We start from the raw sequence: 21,547 nt of genomic DNA on the forward strand, positions 1-21,547 counted from the left end.
TGATATGCAGGTTCAGATGGCAGTTAGTAAGGCAAATGCAATGTGAACATTCACTTTGAGAGGGCTAGAATACAAGAGCAGAGATGTACTGCCGAGGCTGTATAAGGCTCTGGTTAGTCTACATTTGGGATCCTCTATGCAAGGAAGGATGTCCCGGCCTTGAAGGGAGTCCAAAAAAAGGTTTACAAGTATGATCCTGGAGTTGAAGGGCTTGTCATATAAGGTGCATTTGAGGACTCTGAGTCTGAACTTGATCGAGTTTAGAAGGTTGAGGGAGATCTGATTGAAACTTACAGAACGCTGAGAGGCCTGGTTAGAGTGGATGTGGAAGAAACATTTCCACTAGTAGGACAGAGTAGGACCTGAGGGCAAAGCCTCAGACTGAAGGGACGACCCTTGAGAACTGAGGTCTGTGGAGGTCAAATGATTGAGTGTCTTTGACACACAACTAGGGTCTTGATTAGGAGCAGGATCAATGGTTACAGGGAGAAGCTAGGAGAATGGGGTTGAGAAACATATCAGCCATGATCGAATAGCAGAGAAGACTTGATGGCCCAAATAGCCTAATTCTGCTCCTCTCTCTATGGTTGATGGATAAGCCCATGAACCTGAAGGGATACATCCAAGGATATTAAAGGACATAGCTGCAGAGATAATGGATAAACTGGTAGTAATCTTTCAGGATTCCTTAAATACTAGTAAACTTGCAAAGAATTGGAAAACTGCCAGTGTGATACCTTTATTCAAAAATCAGACTCCTATAGATCAGTTTGCTTACTGGAAAAATGTTGGGAGTCTATTATAAAGGATGAAATGGCAGAGCATTTATGGATACAGTACATGATCAAACAGAGTCAACACAGCTTCATGAAGGGGATTCATGTCTGAAAAATTCACTAGATTTCTTTGAGGTGGTAACAAGCAGGATTGATAAAGGGAACAGTCACAATAAATTTGGATTTTCTGAAGATATTTGACAAGTTCCCACACATTACGTTGTTTAATAAGATAACAGCCCATGGCACTGGTATATTAGCATGGGGAAGCAATGGCCTCGTGGTATGATTGTTTGACTGTTAATCCAGAGACTCTGGTAACTGTCTGGGACCCGGGTTCAAATCTCACCACAGCCCATGGTGTAATTTGAACTCAGTAAAATCTGGGAGTAAGAGTCTAATGATGACTGTGGATCCATTGTCTATTGTCGGGAAAACCCATCTGGTTCACTAATGTCCTTTAGGGAAGGAAGCTGCTTTCCTTACCCTGACTCCAGACCCACAGCAATGTAGTTGGCTCCTGGACAAGTGGGCAATAAATGCTGACTTGGCTAGTGAATCTTGTCTCCTTAAAAAAGGATTGCCAAACTCAGAGGGTGAGGATAAGGGGAGCATTTTCAGGATGATCATCTGTAACTACTGAAGTGCCACAGCACTCAGTACTGGGGCCACAATTATTGACAGTATATATATTAATGACTTGGATGAGGAAAGTAAATGTACTGTAGCCAGGTTTGCAGATTAGATTCCCTACAGTGTGGGAACAGGCCCTTCAGCCCGAGCAGTCATCACCAACCCTCCGAAGAGTAACCCACCCAGACCCATTTCCCTCTGACTAATGCACCTAGCACTATGGGCAATTTAGCATGGCCAATTCACCTTAACCTGCACATCTTTGGACTGTGGGAGGAAACCCACGCAGATGCGGGAAGAATGTGCAAACTCCACACAGACAGTCGCCCTAGGCTGGGATCAAACCTGGGACCCTGGTGCTATGAAACAGCAGTGCTAACCACTGAGCCACCGTGCTGCCCCATGATACAAGAATAGGTGGGAAGGCAAGTGGTGAGGATGACATAAGGAGTCTGCTGATGATTATTGTGACAAAGCTGCTCCTTTAACAAGGTTATGCTGTCTTTGGCCTTTTTTTCAGACAGGTGGTAAAAGACCTTGTCTCTGAAAAATCTCGGGTTTAAGGGTTTTAGGGTCAATTTGATAATATCAAAAAGATACTGCCTTCGGCAGAAGGCTTTCAAGTTTTAAAAAAACACTTGTACAATGAAAGGGGAGTGGCCAGTTCTCCCAGCTCAGCTTTTCTCTGGTTTGGTTTGGGTTGGGTTTCAGCAGTAGTGTAGAAAAAGCTGCTGGACCCAAAGAAGCAAATCCAGGCTGGTACTCTTTCTCTGACTTTTATCCTGTAAGAACCTGTGTTTGGTTTTACCTTTTGTGCCAAGGGATGTTTATGGGATTGTTGCAAGTATTTGGAACAGCATCATTAAGTTGGAATGATTTGTTGGGTTTTCGGATAGGTTAAGTTATTCTGTTTTCTGTTGTTTGTGTCTCATTTAGTAATCTTGTAAATAAATTCTGCTTTGTTTGAAACTAAGTGGGTTGACCAGCAGCATCTCTGCTGAAATATCCACTCTACATCTGCTTAAAACAACTAGCAAAGTTAGGGTCTGGGCTACCTTCTTGAAATGTTTCGAGGGGGTCTGGTCTGGTCCATAACAATATAGACAGGTTCAGTGAATGGGTAAAACTTGGCAGATGGAATACAATGTAGGGAAATATGAGGTCATGTAATTTTGCCGGACGAATTGAGGATCTGAATGTTATACAAATGGTGAAAGACTTCAAAAAAATTACAAAGGTAGAGGAAATTGGGAGTCCTTGTTCATGAATGACAAAAGAAATTGATTTGGCAAATTCAGTGGGTTATACGGAAGGTAAATAGATTGTTGGCCTTTACATCAAAAAGAATGGAATATAAAAGGGAGGTTTTGCTAAAACAATACAAGACATTAGTCAGATGTCACCTGGAATACTAGGAACCATTTTGGACCCCTTCTCTAAGGAAGGATATACTGGCATTGGAAGCAGTCCAGAGAAGGTTCATTCGGCTGATACCGGATACGAAGGGACTGTCTCACGAGGAGAGGTTGACTAAACTGGGTCTGAGATTAGAAAGCTAAGAAGGAATCTTATTGACACATACTGCGAGTTTGAAAGGTTAGACGTGGAAAGGTTGTTTCCACTTGTGGGAGAGTCTAGGACCAGAAGGAATCATCTCACAACAAGGGATCAGACATTTAAAAGAAAGATAAGGGGGAATTTCTTCTATCTGAGGGTAGTGAATGTGAATCTGTGGAATTCTGTGGAGGTGATCATAGACTAAATGGCCTACTTCTGCTGATATATCGTATGGATTTATAATATCTCAACATGTCACTATCGACCTGACTAACAATCAAAGTAGAGAACTATGTTAATCATTATTTCAAGGTTATTTTGGTAGCTCATTATCTGAGAACATTGTTCTTCTGACAGAAGGTTGTATCTCTCTGACTTTGCAAAGGAGCTCCCTCTTGATGGAAGATCATCGGCCCAACACGCTCACGGGAAGCCCACAGAATTAGATGAACAATGTCCAATATTAATCTCAACTGACTTCAATGAAGTGTTAAGTTGGTCTTGACCTGCTGAGTGTTTCTGACATTTTTGGTCCCTAACGATGTTTTCATTTACAGTCATTTCAGCTACTTTAATGTTGTAAAGACTGCATCTTTTGCTTTACTTCATTTTTGATTGTGGACTGAGTTGTAAAAAGAAAGTTTTACAACAAAGGATTGAAAAAGGAATTACTGTATAGTTTTTTTTAAAAGAAAAACAAGTTACTGAAGCACATTTTAAGCTGTGTTTACACTGCTGCTTTTTCTGAGCAGTTGAAAGGTTGGGGGTGGGTAGGCTGTTTATAATCGGGCTAGCACCAGGGGATGAGTACAAAGTGACATTTGGCTGGCAACAGGTTGCTGATTGGTTTGTGGAGTTGTGACCAGTTGTGGAAGCTAAAGGCCATCAGCCTGACAACAACTATCTACTTGGCTCCGAGGTAATTGAACAACTTGTAGGTGCGAACAATACTGGCAGAAGCTGTCAGACTGCTGCAAGAACAGGTGAGGTGAGTTCCTCTCCAGTAAATTATCCAAAGAATGTCAGTTGCATTAAGCTGTGGCATTTAAGCAGTAGCTAAGAGACTTTGTAGTTAGTGTACCAATAATTGGTGTTTCCTGTGAAGAACTGAAAAGGACCTGGAGAAGAGAAATAGAAAATCATGGCAAGCGAAAGGATCATCTCAGTGAAACCTGTGGACTGGGGCCAGTGAACTGCTTCCCCAGTTTATTTCCATCTACCCATGAGACCACCGTTTTTTGTCTGTCTGCGTATGTGTGTGTGTATACCGGGTTTTAGGAGGGATTGGTGTGACAATACTGTCACTTTAAGAGGTTATTTTCTCCTGTTTTTCTTTAAAAGAGATCGTAAGGCAGAGGTGTAGGTCTGTCTAATGAAGATCACTTGAGTAAACAGCTTGGGAGGCCTTGGGTTTTGTTTGACACCCTGAATGAGTGTGGCCAGCTCTCAGGGATCCAGAATTCTGGGTTTTGGCTTTTCTTCAGTGACATCAGAAGCTACTGGGGTCTCAATAGAGTTGGAAGCTTCAGTGAATGTCTCCTGGTTGCTATTACCTCTGAATTTTCTCTTGATGTTTTTTTCCCTTCTGGATTAGGGAACTGCGTGTGAGAATCTGTGTTTGAATTTTCCTTTTTTGCTAAGGGGTGTGTTTATGAGACGCTATGATATTAGAACAATTAGTAATAGTTACTGCATCTATTATTCTGTCAAATTTTCCAATACAGTTAGGTTATTCTAAATCCCTTTCTTTGGTTGCAATTTAACTGCAGAGTTTAAATAAATTGTATTTTGCTTAACATCGAGTAGTTTGACCAGTCACATTGCCTCGGGAGCAGGGACTTTATGCTTGCCTTTAAAATAAGAAAAGGTTACAGTCTAGGATATCTTCTCAAAATATTTTGAGATGGTCTGGTCCATAAGATTGCTTAGTAATTTAACTAATGAGTTACATGCTGACTATTCAGAGTTGTTTATATGTGCTTAGAATCTATTTATTTGTAATAAATAGGTCTTGTTCAGTAGTGAGACCTGAACAAGATATTTTCTGGGTCCATCTGACAGGTAAATTGGGGTCTTTGTGTACTTTGACAATTTTTAAAACAATACTTTAGTGATGACTCTGAGAGTAGCAAGGCCTTGATTTCCAGAATGCTACCCCAGTGAGATGTGATAGGGTAAATAACTACATTCTGAATTAATCTGTGTTTTTTTTTGGAAGGTCGGTTCATCAATGGCTGAGAGCCTTAAAGTTGCCTCTTTAGTGATGAATGGGTGATTTTGGTGAATAGAAAGGGGTTTGGAACCACTTCTTCGGAAAGTTCGTAAGACAAGTTACAATAGTAACATATGAAGAGCTTTTTCACCATTTACAAGGTTAGCCTCAGGAATAGGAGCATGGTGGAATATTGAACACTCACCTGGATGGATTGCAGCCACAACAACAGGCATGTCAGACAGTGCCGAACAGTTCAAGTGTTTGGCAGTTGCACTGCCCTGTTCATTCTCCACCGATGGGATATTGTGGCCTCAGTGTGCAGGGTCTTGACTCTGGGTCGCTTCAGCATCCCCCTCGCACTACTCTCCCCGCTATTTCCATCACTGACAACATCAACATTTTGCTTAGTACTTTAACACCTGCAGGCTCCTTATCCTCACTGCCATCCCCTCATTTCCTGCTGGATCAATGTCGTTGACTTCCCTACAGAGCACCATCACCACAAGCACTGCCAGGGTTAAAGACCCACAAACACCAGTGCTGTTTCAGGTGGGATGGGGTGATGGAGAATAAATCCACCTTTGCAACATCACATAAATACTAACAGAAAAATGAATACTGTCTGTGACCAACACTTTTGAGATTCATTGATTTCTGCTGGGCTTACAAATCTCAATCCAGGAAACTGGCTCCAGCATCCCTGGAGTTATATATTGAGGTTAAAAGAATTCCTATGTGTTGTGATTCAGTATCATGTTTATGTGGCCATTCTTTGTGCCGGAGCATTATTCTCAGCATAGTAGTTGATCACAGGAAGGGACATCACAGATATGATCTATTTCTATGTTCACCTGATGTAATTCCAGGCATCTCTATTCCTCATATGGTCCAGCAGTACTGATGCTACACTGCCCTAATAAAAATCAATCAGCTAACTCAATGTAGACTTTAGAACTGAAAATGATGCATTACTGTATGTATGACACAATCTCAGGAAGGCTGTCTCCAAATCTGCTTTGATGAGGGCTGTTAGAATAGAGCTTTGTGCACTGTCTGAATGGGTCCTGGATAATAAAGTATGGCTTGAATAAATAGATTGAGGGTTCAGTTACCACACAGTCTGCAAGGTAATGCTTCACATCTCTGGTTTATGATTATGTACATGAGGCTATCCTATTTTTGGAGCTCTACCCTATTTCGTCACTTCTCACCATCTCTTTCAATTTCATCCAAACAATAACATGATTCATTGATCCTCCAGTTCAAACTCCTTTCCATATGCATTATTCTACAGCACCTGTTGAGCAAAGACATTGACCTGTCTTCCTTTTCTGATGCTACCTTTTACATTTTCATATTGAGCTCTTTGATTTTCCACTTTTTGGCAGAGAACTAAAACTTCGAGAACGTCCATGTCAAGCACCTTGAGGCATTTCTGAAAAAAGGAATCAACTGCTTTGTGAGGAAGACGTGGCAGAGATAACACAACGGGAACTCACAATGACCCATTGTTTTTAATAGTATTGGTTGAGAGAGGAGTCTTGAGCAGGAAGATTGAAGAATTCTCAGACCTACTTCAGACAGTCTCATGGGATCATTACCATCTAGATAGCCACCAGAGTCTGAGTCCCAGACAATGGGTACTCCTTCAACATTGCATCATGTCCAAGGGAAAATCTCACAGACAATTAGTACTTTTTGCATTGTATTGTAAAGGGAAGCATCTTTTACATGGTATCAGGTCAAGCATGGGTAAGGAAACTTCCTATTGATTACCATCTTTAACCCTCCTCCTGATGAGTCAGTTCTTCTCCATGATGAAAACTACTTGGAAAAAGCAATGAAGGTATGAAGGTGGTCTTGGAACAGAATATTGGGGGAGGGGACGGGACTTCAATGTCCATCACCAAGAGTGGCTTAGTAGCACTACAACTGAACTAGTCAAGTCCTGAAAGCAAATCTGGCCTGGAGCAGATGCTGAGGGAACCAGCAAGAGGGTTGTTCTTTCCTCACAAATCTACCTGTTGTAGATGCATCTGTCCATGACTGCATTGGGAAGAGTCAGCATTGCACATTCATAGAAAAGACATGTGACAGCAAGAAATGGGCTGAAGGCACTGGATACCATAAAAGCAATGGGGCCCTGACAATGACCTGGCAGCAGTAGTAAGAATTGTGCTCCAACTATCCTTACCCAAGCTGTTTCAATGCAGTTAGAGCACTGACTACTTTCCAACAACATGAGAGATTAGCCAGGTAGGTATTATCTATGGAAAATATGACAAATTCGACCCGACCGGTTACTAGCTCATCAGATTACTCTTGATCATCAGATGGAAGGTGTCATTGGTAGTGTCATCAGAGAACGCTTACACGTTGATCACTTAACCTGATCACTGATGCTCAGTTTGGGTTTTGCCAGGACCCATCTAGCTCCTTACCTCAACTCAGCCTTGTTCCAAATACAATCAAACAAGCTGAACTTCAGACATGATATGAGAGTGACTGCCTTTGACATCAAGGCAGCATTTGACTGAGTGTGGCATTAAGGAGCCTGAACAAAATTGGAATCATTGGGAATTAGGGAGAAAAAAAACTCTGCACTGGCTGGAGCCATTCCTAATACATAGGAAATGGTTGTTGTTGGAGTCCAGACATCTCAACCTGAGGACAATTCTGCAGGAGTTCCTCAGAGTGGTATCCTAGGCCCAACTACCTTCAGCTGCTTCATTGACCTTCTCTCCATCACCAAGTCAGAATGTTTGTTGATGATTGCTGTGTTCCTCACCATTCACACCTTCTAAGATACTGAAGCAATCCATGTCCATGGATTGGACAACATTCACGCTTGGGTTGAAAAATTGGCAACCACCTCAACTTAACATTCAGTGGCATTACCATTGTTAAATCCTCTACTATCAACATCTTGGGGGGTTATCATTGACCAGAAACTGAATTGGACCAGCAATATAAATAGTATGACTACAAGAGCAGGTCACAGGATGGAAATTATGAAATGAGTAACTCACCTCCTGACTCCCCAAAGTCTCTTTATCATCTACAAGGCACAAGTTAGGAGGCACTTTGGTCACTTGTGCAGATGACAGTCGCCTCAATAACCTTCAAGAAACTCAACATCTTCTAAGGTAAAGCATTTTAACCACTATCTGAAGCATTCACCACCTCCACCATCAACAGTGGCAGCAGTGGACACCAAATGCAAATGCATTGCAGCACTTCCAAACCTATAGCCTCTACTGTGTAGGAGGACAAGGATGGTAGACACATGGGAACACCACCACCTGCAACCTCCCCTCAAAGTTGCAGGCCATCCTGACTTGGATCTATATTGCCATTCCTTCACTGTCACTGGGTTAAACTCTTGGAATCCCTTCTCAATGTCATTATGAGTCTACCTACAATTGAAGGATTGAGGTGGTTCAAGCAGGCAGCTCACCACCACCTTCTTAAGGGCTAACAAGGGCCGAGCGACAAATGCTTTCCTCGCCAGTGATGTCAACATCCATGAAAAAAACAAAACTGCAACACTTCACTAAAATTACAGTTCAGATTAAATTTTTATTTGAACCCATGATTTTCTGTCTTAGATTTGAAAATGCCATCACAAGAACTCCAGAAATAGGAGCAAGAGTAAACGATTTGGCCCATTAAGCCAGTTCCATCACTCAATACAATCATTGGCGGTCACCTTCACTTCCTTGCCCAGTCCCAAATCTCTCCATTTCCTGGGACAACAGATCATCATGTGCCTTTAACTCCTCAACTAATAGCATTGCACGAAAAACCCTCAATAAATTTTGCCAACTGTAAATTGATCATTTTGCAGTCTTTAACTTGTGTAATGGAATCAATTTCCTCTCAAGATACAATTCTGACATTCAAAGTTCTTTTTATTACTTACCTCAATAATGATTCCTTTTTTTAAATCAGAGTGACTAAAACGGCTCACCTTATTCCAGATGGTACCTAACCTGATACAGCTATGATACAAATAATTAACCAGTTTCACAGGTAGCCTAAGGTCTGGGTTGACACTGTCATAGATCTATCTTTCAGTAATGTTCCTATTTAGCATGCCTTACCACTAAGCCATTTACTGCAAGGTCCACCTTTTATTCCACAGTCCATTTAGTCCAACTGGTCGATGCTGATGTTTACACTGTACATGAGCTTCCTCGCCTTCTCAGTTCATTGTAACCTCCCAGTGAACCTCTCTACTCCTCTTTTTACCTTGGCTGTGACACATGGTAGCAACGTCTGTAATAGAGTCATAAAGGATTACCAGATGTTCGTTAGCACTTAGCTGTATCCACCACTTATTACATCGATCGAAATCCTTTCAGACTGATCCACATTCCTGTTCCACAAACCTGGGGACTCTCACCAAGTTATTACAGAGTTTGAAATAAACCCTTACTATATCCCATTCATTACATTCCTTCCACCATTTAAAGCTCCAATTTATGCCAATCTGATCATTCCTGCTTTTAAAACAATTTAAAGACATACTTTACCTCCTATTCCACGATTTCTTACCTTAGCTATCAATCGCCGATGTGGAAGATTGTCAAAAGATCTCTGAAAATCCAAGTATACAACATGAGCTGTACTCTCCCTGCACATCAGGTCAGTGATATCTTCAACAGATTCCAGAATATTATTTTACATGACCTCCATTTCTTGAAGCCAAGCTTAATTTTTTTTTCCCCTCTGATCATTCAGGTATTACACATTGAAAGAAACTGGGTTAAGCAAAAAAAAAACAACAGGTAACCAAAAGTATCCAGTGCATTTGTGTATAATGTGTGAGCCTTCATTGTGGAGATTTCTTTCAATGGAATGTATAGGCAGAAACCGTTTCCCCTAGCAGATGGGTCAGTAAACAGAGAACATAGATGCAAGCTTAAAAAAAATATCCATTGCATTTTCCCCACATTTCTGATCTCATCCCTTTCCCTAACTCTCTGAACCACAATAGGGTCCCCCCCAGTTATAGAACCATCAAAAGGAATGAGCAGACGTAGATGATTTAGCCACTGAACCTGCTCCCCCATTTAACTTTACCATCGTTAATCTTTTACCTCAACTATGTTCTTCTCATTCTCTCTCCTGGTTCCTTGATATTGTTAACATCTAGAACTCTATCCTGAACATACTCAATGACTGAGCATCCACAGCCCTCTGGTGTCACGATCCATCACCCTCTGTATGAAAACAATCTCTTACCCTGAGACTGCACCCTCTGGTTCTAGACAACTGCACTACACCCTACATGGACCTTTCTTCATCTATCCAGTAAACACTTGCAATCTCAACAGCCTCTATATTCAGTTGGCTTATCCTCCACCATCTCCAGCATGATGGCAGCACTGAACACAGTCACTCCTCACTTCTGCTTCCAGTATTCTGAAGTGACCCTTCCCGTCCTCAATAGACCACTTCTCAATCACCCTTGACAACTTCTTCCTTTCCCATGGCACCACAGGAGGGTGCAGTTCCTGATGCTTTACTTCCCCACTGTCCAAAGACAGAAATATTCCATCCAAGTGAACATCACGAGCATTCGCTTTTCAGTTTAGTTTATTGTCTTTGTGACAATATATAATCCACTTGACATGGCGGGGGTTGGGGAGGGAGCACAAATGGAGATGGGTCCCTGCTTTGTTTTCAGGCTGTAGACGTAACCCTGAGCAATTGGTCATTTCAACTTTACACTCTGCTCTCTCATTCACCTCTCTGTCCTCAATGTGTTGTATACTCTTCTAAATCAGTGAAACCTCAATCTCTTGAGTAGGCACTTTACAGCCTTGTGAATCAACATTGAGTTTTACAATTTTAGACCTTAATTTGGCCTTGTCTCACTTCCTCGTCTTTGTGTGTTTCGCCCTTTTTTTCTCTTGCTTTTACTCTCACACAACAGCTAGTCATCATTCTGCCATTCACACATTCTCGAAGTACAGTTTTACTTGCTTTTGATGCTTGTCCTACTGCCCTGACCTTCGGCCTTGCACCATTAACTCTTTTGTCATTTAACTTCTCCTGTCTTCTAGCCTATCTAAGGCTTCCCCTTTTGTTCCTTTTCTCTCATCGTCCTCCGTTTCACCTTCTGGAAACCAGTTACACCTGTCATTTTTCACAGTTCCAATGGGAGGTTACTGACCTGATACATTGACTCTGTACTCGCCTGTCCACAGACGCTGCCAGACCTGCTGAGTATTTCCAGCAACTATGGATTGAAGAGAATTAGCAAAAAGACCATAGTGGAGATTAAGAAAACTGTTTCATATCCAACAGATTGTTGTGATCTGGAACGTACTGCCTGAAAGGGCAACGCAAGTAGATTCAGTAGTAACTTTCAAAAGTTAGATGTAGGACCACAGAACGAGGGATAAACCATTTAGTCACTTAAGCTATTCTGTCAATTAACCCTAACAACACTCTGTTTTTGAAAGTGAAATGTTTACAGGGCTAGGCAGGAAGAACTGGGAATTGGGAGTAATTGTATAGTTTTCTTTGTTCAAAGAACTGAAAGGGAATGATGAGTTGAATGGACTCCTGTAGGATTTCATGATTTCATGTGTATTTTGTAGAATCCCTGTAGTGCAGAAGCAGGCCATTTGGTCCATCAAGTTCACACCGACCCCCTGAAGAGCATCCCACCTGAGTTCGGCTCCCTACCCTATCCCTGTAACCCTGCATTTCCAATGGCTAACCCATCTAGCCTGCACATCCCTGGACACTAGGGTCAATTAAGTATGGCCAATCCATTTAACCTGCACATCTTTGGACTGAGAGAGGAAACCAGAGCACCCAGAGGAAACCCATACAGACATGGGGAGAATGTGCAAGTTGGCTGAGGCTGGAATCGAACCTGGATCCCTGATGGTGTGAGGCAGCAGTGCTAACCACTGAGACACCGTGCCACCCTGATCTACCATGTCACCATGTGTAGCATATTCTATATGTTCGGTGTCACTGTGTAGCATATTCTATATGTTCGGTGTCACTGACAATAGGTGATAAGTGTAAAAGACTTTGAATTGGCTTACTATAAGTGGTTTCTGATTCTTCTGTTTAATGGCAGGCAGTAGAAACTAAAATTGCCAGAAGTGTGTAAAGGATGGCTAACTCAACATTGTCATTTTAGGTCAACATTCAAAGTTAACTTTTCCAGAATGTGCATACAACACGGCCACAATGCTGCTGTATTCTGTAATTTACAGTCAGGTGGAATTACTTGGAGATAAATGTGTAACTCAGCTGCAATTTGCTCCTGTGCACTTTTTTATAAACACAGTCCACCCTTGCTAAGTTTACAACTGCTTTATACTGGAGAAATGTCCTTGTGCAACTACTGTAAGATTTATACATCTGTGTAAACGATAATGGCATTGAATTCATGTTGTGAAACACAGTAATAGGAAAATAGTAAAAGTGATGGAATGAGAAATTTCGGGCGAATGCACTGATTATATTACACAAATGTAACATGCACACACATACATAATTTGCAACAACAGTGTGCTGCAGTGGTGAACCAATCCAGAACATGCTATACCACACAGTGTGTGTGTAACAAGCCTGAATATGCTGTATTCAATAGCACGATATACTACAAGTATCTAACACTCCTGTATATACTATAATGAAGGGATCAATCCTGAATACATAACATTACAGAGTTACAGGGTGAGCACACTGTGTGGCAGGCAGTATGACACTTCTGAATGTACAATATAAAAATTTACCTTAGGGATCTAACAATTCTACATTTGTTACTGTCTATTATAGAACTCCTGTAGTATGACACATATACACCACGCATATTACAGGGACACACCAGCCCTACCTATACTGTAGAACTCAGTTGGTTGCAGGAAGATACACATCTTGAATATATCGTACAGCACACTAATTGTTGCCAAGGTCTAGCATCATATAACAGTATATTATGTTATATATATAAATTATGTGTTGCAGGCATATAACAGATTTATCTATGTTATATAAGACTTTGTAATGCCGACATTACACTTGTAGCCATGTTACGTGACTGTAACATTGCAGAATGGCACAGATTTTCCATTCCCATGCTAATTGCCACTCAAGCTTTTTCTTGTAATGGAAGAAGGGAGCTCGATGTCTCTCAGAGAAGATTCTGGTCAGACCTCCCTGACAAATGCAGAGGCGTGCTCCCATTCTGACAGTTCTACTGAGGCATTGAGCCTCACAACCTCCTTTCCCACAGCCGTCAGCTGCCTTACTCTGGCTTTAAAGATACTGAGAGACTGCAAAGGGAGGGCCTATCCAGTCCACTCCGGGGCGGGGCGGGGGGGGGTGGTGTTGGGGGATGGGATGGGAATAGTGACCGGGGAATGTCAGGTCAGGTCAGGGGATCTGGATCCGGTGGTGAGGGGTGAGGGAGAGGGGTGGATTACAGTGCACGAGTGTTTCAGTTAAAAATAAAATCACACGACACCAGGCTATAGTCCAACAGGTTTATTTGGAAATACAAGCACCACTATGTTGTGTATTGTGTGGTTTTTAAGTTTGTCCACCACAGTCCAAGACCAGCACCTCTGCATCATGGGTGTTTCAGGAATAGGGCAGGGAGGGTCGAGTGGCTGTGAGGATATTCTGGGGGGAAATTCGATTCAGTGGCAGGGGCATGGGTATGGGGTCATGGTCAGTGTTAGAGCTGGCGGAAGGGGTCTAGATTCAGTATATTCAGGGAGGGGTGGTTCAGGTCGTGGGAGGGAGTGAAGGTGAAGGGGTGGGTCAGCTGTTGTGAGGGGTAGGGGTGAGGGTGGGGTCAGGTCCTTGAGGAGTGTTGGGGAGGATGGGGGTCAGGATTCAGTCTGGGATTGAACTGGGAGGGTGCTGTGTCCCTGATGTGTCAGGTCAGGGTGTGGGGAGTGTAAGTATTCTTGGGACTTGTGTAGTTGGGTGTGTGTGGGGGGCTAAGTATGGGGTCAGTTTAACAGTTACTCAGGAGTTAGACTATGTATTTAATATCCTAACTTTTCTAGAGTAACTATTTTACTTAATTCCTTCAGAACCATGTGAAATCTCCAAATTTTAGGGAGACTTTCAGAGTGTTTCAGGTATAAAGAAAATAGCCAGAGGAAAATTTAATTTCCAAGCCAATTCTTTTTGGAGTCTACTAGGAAGGGGATTCCACATAGTTCCCATGCATTACTTCCTAATGCACACTGGATAATGATTGTTTGGCCAGTGGAAAATTTGTCCCGATCCTCTGATGTATCCAGGCTGAATCACTCCTTAAACTCTCACAGTCAGAAATATCCCTTGAACTTATTCAATGAGAAACATACTCACTTGATAGTCAATGTGATACCATCACTCAACTCCTTACCATCACCATCCTGGGCGGGGGTTACCATTGACCAGAAACTCAATTGGATTTGCCACATGAACAGAGTGGCTATAAGAGCAGATCAGAGGCTAGGAATACTGTGATGAGTGACTCACCTCCTGACTCTCTTAAAGCCTGCACGAGTTAGGACTGTGATGGAGTGCTCCCCCCTTGGATGGGTGCAGCTCCAACAACACTCAATAAGCCTGAGACCATCCAGGACAAAGCAGCCCACCTGATTGGCACCACATCCGCAAACATCCACTGTCTCCACCACCGATGCTCAGGAGCATCAGTCTGTACTGTCTACAAAATACACTGCAGAATTTCAGGACTTTAGACAGCACCTTCCAAACACATGGCCACTACCATCTTAAGGCAGCAGGTAGGTGGAAATGCCATCACCTGCGAGGTTTCCTCCACTAACCATCCTGACTTGAAAATATATCGGCATTCCTTCACTGTCATTGGATCAAAATCCTGGAATTCCTTCCTTAACGAGTCTGTAGGTCTACCTACAGCGTGTGAGTTTTAGTGGTTAAGAAGTCACTGACCATCTCACAGGCAGCTAGGGATGGGCAGTAGATGCCAACCAGCGTCACCTATTTCCCATGAATGAATTTTATTAAAAAATACCTCCAGTGAGGAACACTTCCCAAATTCACTCAGAGATGATGCTTTGTCTAACTCAGCCAAATCATTCCTTTAACTCACCAGTAAGGAACTTTTCTTTATCTCACCCAGAGATAACCATTTCACAAATTTAGCCAGTGAGGCACGTCCCTCTAACTCACCCAGCGAAACCATTCCACTAACTTTTCCAACATCAACTTGATCTCTAATTCTCCAAGTAAGGACCACTGCTCGAACTCACTGGGGTACGGAAACTCACCCAGACATCCCTATTCCTATTAATCTCCCAGTGAGGATCACTGCTCTGTTATGATTGAGGTTCATAAGGGGGAGGTGTTAGCAATTCTGGAAAGTGTGAGAATAGGTAAGTCCCCTGAGCTGGATGGGATTTAGCCGAGCATTCCTGGGAAGCTAGGGAGGATATTGGAGAGCCTTTGGCTTTGATCTTTATGTCCTCATTGTTTATAGGAATAGTGCCAGAAGACTGGAGGATAGCAAATATCTCCTTGTTCAAGAAGGGGAGTAGAGACAATCCTGGAAATTATAGAGCAGGGAGTCTTACTTCTGTTGTGGGTTTATAAGAGGTAGGATTTATAATCATCTAGAAAGGAATCATTTGATTAGGGATAGTCAACACGGTTTGTGAAGGGTGAATCGTGCCTCAAAAACCTTATTGAGTTCTTTGAGAAGGTGACCAAACAGGTGGATGAGGGTAAAGCAGTTGATGTGGTGTATATGGATTTCAGTAAAGTGTTTGATAAGGTTCCCCATGGAGGCTATTACAGAAAATACAGAGGCATGGGATTGAGGGTGATTTAGCAGTTTGAATCGAAATTGCCTAGCTATAAGAAAACAGAGGGTTGTGGTTGATGGGAAATGTTCATCCTGGAGTTCAGTTAGTAGTGGTGTATTGCAAGGATCTGTTTTAGGGCCACTGCTGTTTGTCATTTTTATAATGACCTGGATGAGGGTGTAGAAGGATGGGTTAGTAAATTTGCGGATGACACTAAAGTAGGTGGAATTGTGGACAGTGCGGAAGGATGTTGCAGGTTACAAAGGGACATAGATAAGCTGCAGAGCTGGGCTGAGAGGTGGCAAATGGAGTTTAATGTGGAAAAGTGTGAGGTGGTTCACTTTGGAATAAGTTACAGGAATACAGAGTACTGGGCTAATGATAAGATTCTTTGTAGTGTGGATGAGCAGACACATCTCGGTGTCCAGGTACATAGATCCCTGAAAGTCGCCACCCAAGGTTGGTAGGGTTGTTAAGAAGGTGTACAGTGTGTTAGCTTTTATTGGTATAGGGATTGAGTTTTGGAGTCACGAGGTCAAGTTGCAGCTGTACAAAACTCTGATGCAGCCGCACTGGGAGTATTGTGTACAGTTCTGGTCGCCACATTACAAGAAGCATGTGGAAGCTTTGGAAAGGGTGCAGAAGAGATTTACCAGGATGTTACCTGGTATGGAGGGAAAGTCTAATGAGTAAAGGTTGAGGGACTTGAGGCTGTTTTCATTAGAGTGATGAAGGTTAAGAGGTGACTCAATTGAGGCATACAAGATGATCAGAGGATTAAATAAAGTGGACAGTGAGAGCCTTTTTCCTCTGATGTTGATGACTAGCACATTAGGACAGAGCTTTAAGTTGAGAGGTGAGAGATATAGGACAGATAACAGGTAGGTTCTTTACTCAGAGAGTAGGAAGAGCCTGCCTGCAACAGACTTGCCATCATTAAAGGCATTCAAATTGTCATTGGATAAACATTGGAATAGTGTAGGTTAGATGGGCTTTAGATTGGTGTCACAGGATGGTGCAACATTGAGGGCTGAAGGGCCTGTTCTGCGCTATAGTGTTCTATGTTCTAACTCACTGGGGTATGGAACATTTCGCTAACTCACCCAGAGATCATCATTCCTAAAAGTTGCCCAATGAGAATCATACAAACTCACACAGGGAGGGCTTATCCTCTAATTCGAACAGTGAGGACAATTCTTAAGCCCACCTAGTGAAGGCAATTCCACTAATTTATCCTCTCATTCCCCCGGGTCACTATTCCTCTCACCCAGTGAGAAACATTACTGTAACTCATCCATTGAGGAACATTATTCTAACTCACTCTGTGAGAAACATAACTATAACTCACCCAGTGAGGAATACTGCTGTACATCACACAGTGAGGAACATTACTGTAAATCACTACATAAGGAACATTACTGTGACTCATCCAGTGAAAATCATAACTCTAACATACACGGTGAAAATCATTTGTCTGAATTTCCTAGTGAGGAATATTACTGTAACTCACATGGTGAGAAACATATGTAACCCACCCTGTGAGAAACATTACTGTACATCACACAGTGAGGAACGTTACTATAAATCACCATGTGAGGAACATCACTGTGATTTACCAAGTCAGCATTATTAATGTAAATCACTCTTACAGAGGAACCTTAACTCACACAGTGAGGTACCTTACTGTAAACCATTACTATAAATCGCTTTGTGAGGAATATTACTGTGATCCACCAAGTGAGAATCGTTACTGTAAATCACTCTTACAGAGGAACATTATTCTCACTCACCCAGTGAGGTACCTTACTATAAATCATCCAGTGAGGAACATTACTGTAACTCAGTGAGAATCATTACTGTAACCTATGCTGTGGAAATTGTTACTCTGACTCACCAAGTGTGATTGTAACTCACTATGAAATATATTGTTGTTCTTCACCCAGTGAGGAACCATTATTGCAACTCACCCAGTGCAAATCATTACTATAACTCACCTAGTGAGAATCATTATTATAATTCACACTGTGAAAATTGTTACTCTTGACTCACCCAGGGAAAAACATTACTGTAACTTAAGAAATATTACAGTAACCTATGTAATGAAGAAAATTCCTTAAAATGTTCACTGCTCAAAATGTTCTCAACAGTGTGTGATGAACATTAGTGTATCTCACACAGCCTGGAACATTTCTAAGGGTCACCAATAAGGAGCATCTTTCTACTCTCATGTTTCATCTAAAGCACACACCTTAGGTTCCTGTAAGTCACTCACCAAGAAACATTCTTTTAGGTCACCATCTGAAGTCTATTCCTCTAACTCGCTGACTGTGTAATGTTCATCCAGGGCATGCAGTCATGTCATTTTTGGAACTCACTCAGTGTAGAAGCTTCCCCCAAGGCATTTAGTGAGAAATATTCCTCTCACTCATCCATTGAAAACCATTTAACTCATCCAGTGAGGATCGTTGCTCTAATGCATCCATTGAAGAACATTCCTCTAATTCACCCTTTGATGAACATCTCTGTAACTTATCCAGTGAGGAATATTTCTCCAATTCACCCATGAGGAAATTTCTTCTAAGGACCCCACTGAGGAACATTTATCCAACTCGCCCAGTGAGGAACATTTTTCTAACTCATGCAATGAAGACCATTCTATCTATGTCCCCCATCAGAATCATTCCTCTAATCTTTCCAGTAAGAACTATTCAGTGAGAAAACCTCCATGAACTCACCAATGAAGAACATTCCTCTACCTCACACATTGAGAATCATTACTATAACTCACCCAGTCAGAATCATGAGTGTAACTCACTCAGTGAGAATCATTGCTGTAATTCATCCAGTGAGGAACATTACTGTAACTCAATCAGTGCAAAACATTACTGTAACCCACACAGTGAGGAACATTACTGTGACTCACTCAGTACAAAACATTACTGTAACTCACACAGTGAAGAACATTACTGTAACTCACCCAGTGAGGATCATTATTGCACCTCATCCAGTGAACATCATTACTCTAATTTACCCAGTGAGGAACATTACCGTAACTCAACCTGCGAGGAACATTACTGTAACTCATCCAGTGAGGAACATTATTGTATCTCACCTCGTGAACATCATTACTCTAATTTACCCAGTGAGGAAAATCACTGCAACTCACAGAGTGAGATATATAACTGTAACTCACCAAGAATAATTACTGTGACTCATCCAGTGGGAATCATTACTCTTACTCAACCAATGAGAATTATCACTGTAACTACCCAGTAGGAATTATTATTGTAAATCACCCTGTGAACATTACTGTAACTCACCCAGTGAGAAATGTCACTGTAACTCACTCAGTGAGAAACATTACTATACATTATTCAGTGAGAAACATCACTATGAGTCTCCCTCTGATGAAACATTACTGTACATCATTAGTGAGAAAAAAATACTGTAACTCACACTGTGAGGAATATTACTTTAACTCGCCCAGACAGAATCATTACTGTAATTCACTTAGTGAGGAACATTACTGTAATGCACACAGTGATAATCATTCCTATAACTCACATAATGAGGAAAATTCCTTCAAATGCTCATGTCTGTCCCCAAACAGATGGGTTCATTTGTCTAATGCAGATCATGAGTAATGATGATTCCTAAAACACACCCAGTCAGGACCATCTTCTCTCATGATTCATCTAAAGCACACTTTCCTGTAAATCACCCATTCCTTTCAGTCTTCACCTCAGGTTTATTCCTCTATCTTACTGACTGAGAAACATTCATCCAGTGAATGCAATTATGTCCATTTTTCTAACTCACTCAGTCTAGAAAGTCCCTTTGAGGCATTCAGTGAGAAATATTCCGATCACTCATCCTTTGAAAACTGCTCCTCTAACTCGCCTAGTGAGGATAATTCCTCCAATTCACGTATGAGGAAATTTATCCAACTCACCCAGTAAGCATCAGTCCTCGAACATGTCCGGTGAGAAGCACTGCTCTAATTCACCCAGTTCATCCAGTAAGGAATGTTCCTCAAACCTACCCAGTTAAGACCATACCATCAACTCACCCAATCAGGATCTTTCCTCTAATCTTCCCAGTGAGGAAGATTTAACTCACCAAGTGAGTAACATTCTTGTAATTCACCCAGTGAGTATAATTTCTCCAACTCACCTGATGTGGACTTTTATTGAACTCAGTAAGTGAGAAACGTTACTCTAACTCACCCAGAATGGTCTTCACTGAGGAAGTTGCAAAAAAAAATTCCAGAAGAAGACATCCAAGTTGCTTGGGCTAATGAAGGAAATTAGCATGAGTAAAAAAGGTTATACTGGAGAAATTAATGGGGCAGAAAGTTGTTAAATCCCTAGGACCTGAAGATCTTCATCCTACAGCATTGAAGATGGTGGCTAGATGATGCACTGGTGATTATCGTCCAAAATTCTAAAGATTGTGAAATGATTCCTGTCGATTTGATTGTCACAAATATCAGCCCACTATTTAGGAAGCGAGCAAGAGAAAGATGGAGAACTACAGACCTTATATCAGTAGGAAAGAAAACGCCGGAATCTATTTAAAAAGATGAGAGAAATATACATTGAGCTGACAATGATCAGGTTGGTCATAGCATGGATTTGTGAGTCAGAAATCATATTTTATGAGATTCTTGGAGCTTTTTGAAGATGTTACTGACAAAATTGATAAAGGAGAACCAATGGATGTGTAGTATACTGAGACTTTCAGAAGGCTTTCAATTATGTCCCTTTTGGGAGACTGGTTGGTAAGGCAAGGCACAAGGGGACTAATACAGATCAGTGATTGGCTAACCGACAGAAAACAAAGCTTTGGAATAAATGGTTAATTCTTGCATGAGCAGGCTGTGACTAGCGGGGTACCTTGATGATCAGCATTTGGATCAGTGGTTTGGAGGTGGGGACCAAAATTAACATTTCTAAATTTGTGGCTGGTACAAAGCTAAGTGGGAATGTGTGCTGTGAGGAAGATGTAAAGCAGGAAGATTTGGGCAGGCTTAATGAATGGACAAGAACATGGCAGATGGAATATGATGTGGATAAAAATAAAGTTATCTAGTTTGTTGTGAGAAACAGATGCTTCTTAAATGGAAAGAGGTTGGAAAATGTCGATGTATAAAGTAACAAGGTGGCAGTTGCCAGGTTGCAGATTCAGTAAGCCACAGGAAGGCGAGTGGAATGTCAGCTTTTATTGCAAGATGATTTGAGTAGAGGAGTAGTAAAGTCTTGTTTTAATTGTGCAAGAACTTGTTTTGACCGCACCTGGATGTAATATGTGCAGTTTTCATTTCCTTATCTCAGGAAACATATTGTTGCCATAGACTGAGTGCGATGAAGGTTCATCAGACTTATTCCAGGGATGGCAGGACTGTCCTGCGAAGAGAGATTGGACAAACTGGGCCTGTATTATTTAAAGTTTTGAAAAATGGAGGTGTGATTTCATTGAAATTTATAAAATACTTAAACTGATAGACAGGGTAGAGGCAAGTGTTTCCACTGGCTGGGGAGTCT

General features: G+C 41.7%; 1 protein-coding gene across 8 annotated transcripts in view; it reads right to left on the minus strand.

Moving 5' to 3' along the window:
• Positions 1 to 21,547, minus strand: part of LOC140455148 (ras/Rap GTPase-activating protein SynGAP-like) — a 1,171,996-nt gene that overhangs the window by 253,734 nt on the left and 896,715 nt on the right. For 7 of the 8 annotated variants that reach the window (XM_072549832.1, XM_072549829.1, XM_072549833.1 and 4 more), the window contains one exon: positions 9,739 to 9,780. The exons of the other annotated variant lie outside the window; for it this stretch is intronic. In XM_072549832.1, coding sequence (XP_072405933.1) covers positions 9,739 to 9,780 — 42 coding nt within the window. The remainder of the gene's footprint in view (positions 1 to 9,738; positions 9,781 to 21,547) is intronic. 8 annotated transcript variants of the gene reach the window in all.

The sequence above is a fragment of the Chiloscyllium punctatum genome, chromosome 30, assembly GCF_047496795.1.
Source record: "Chiloscyllium punctatum isolate Juve2018m chromosome 30, sChiPun1.3, whole genome shotgun sequence".
Lineage (NCBI taxonomy): Eukaryota > Metazoa > Chordata > Chondrichthyes > Orectolobiformes > Hemiscylliidae > Chiloscyllium > Chiloscyllium punctatum.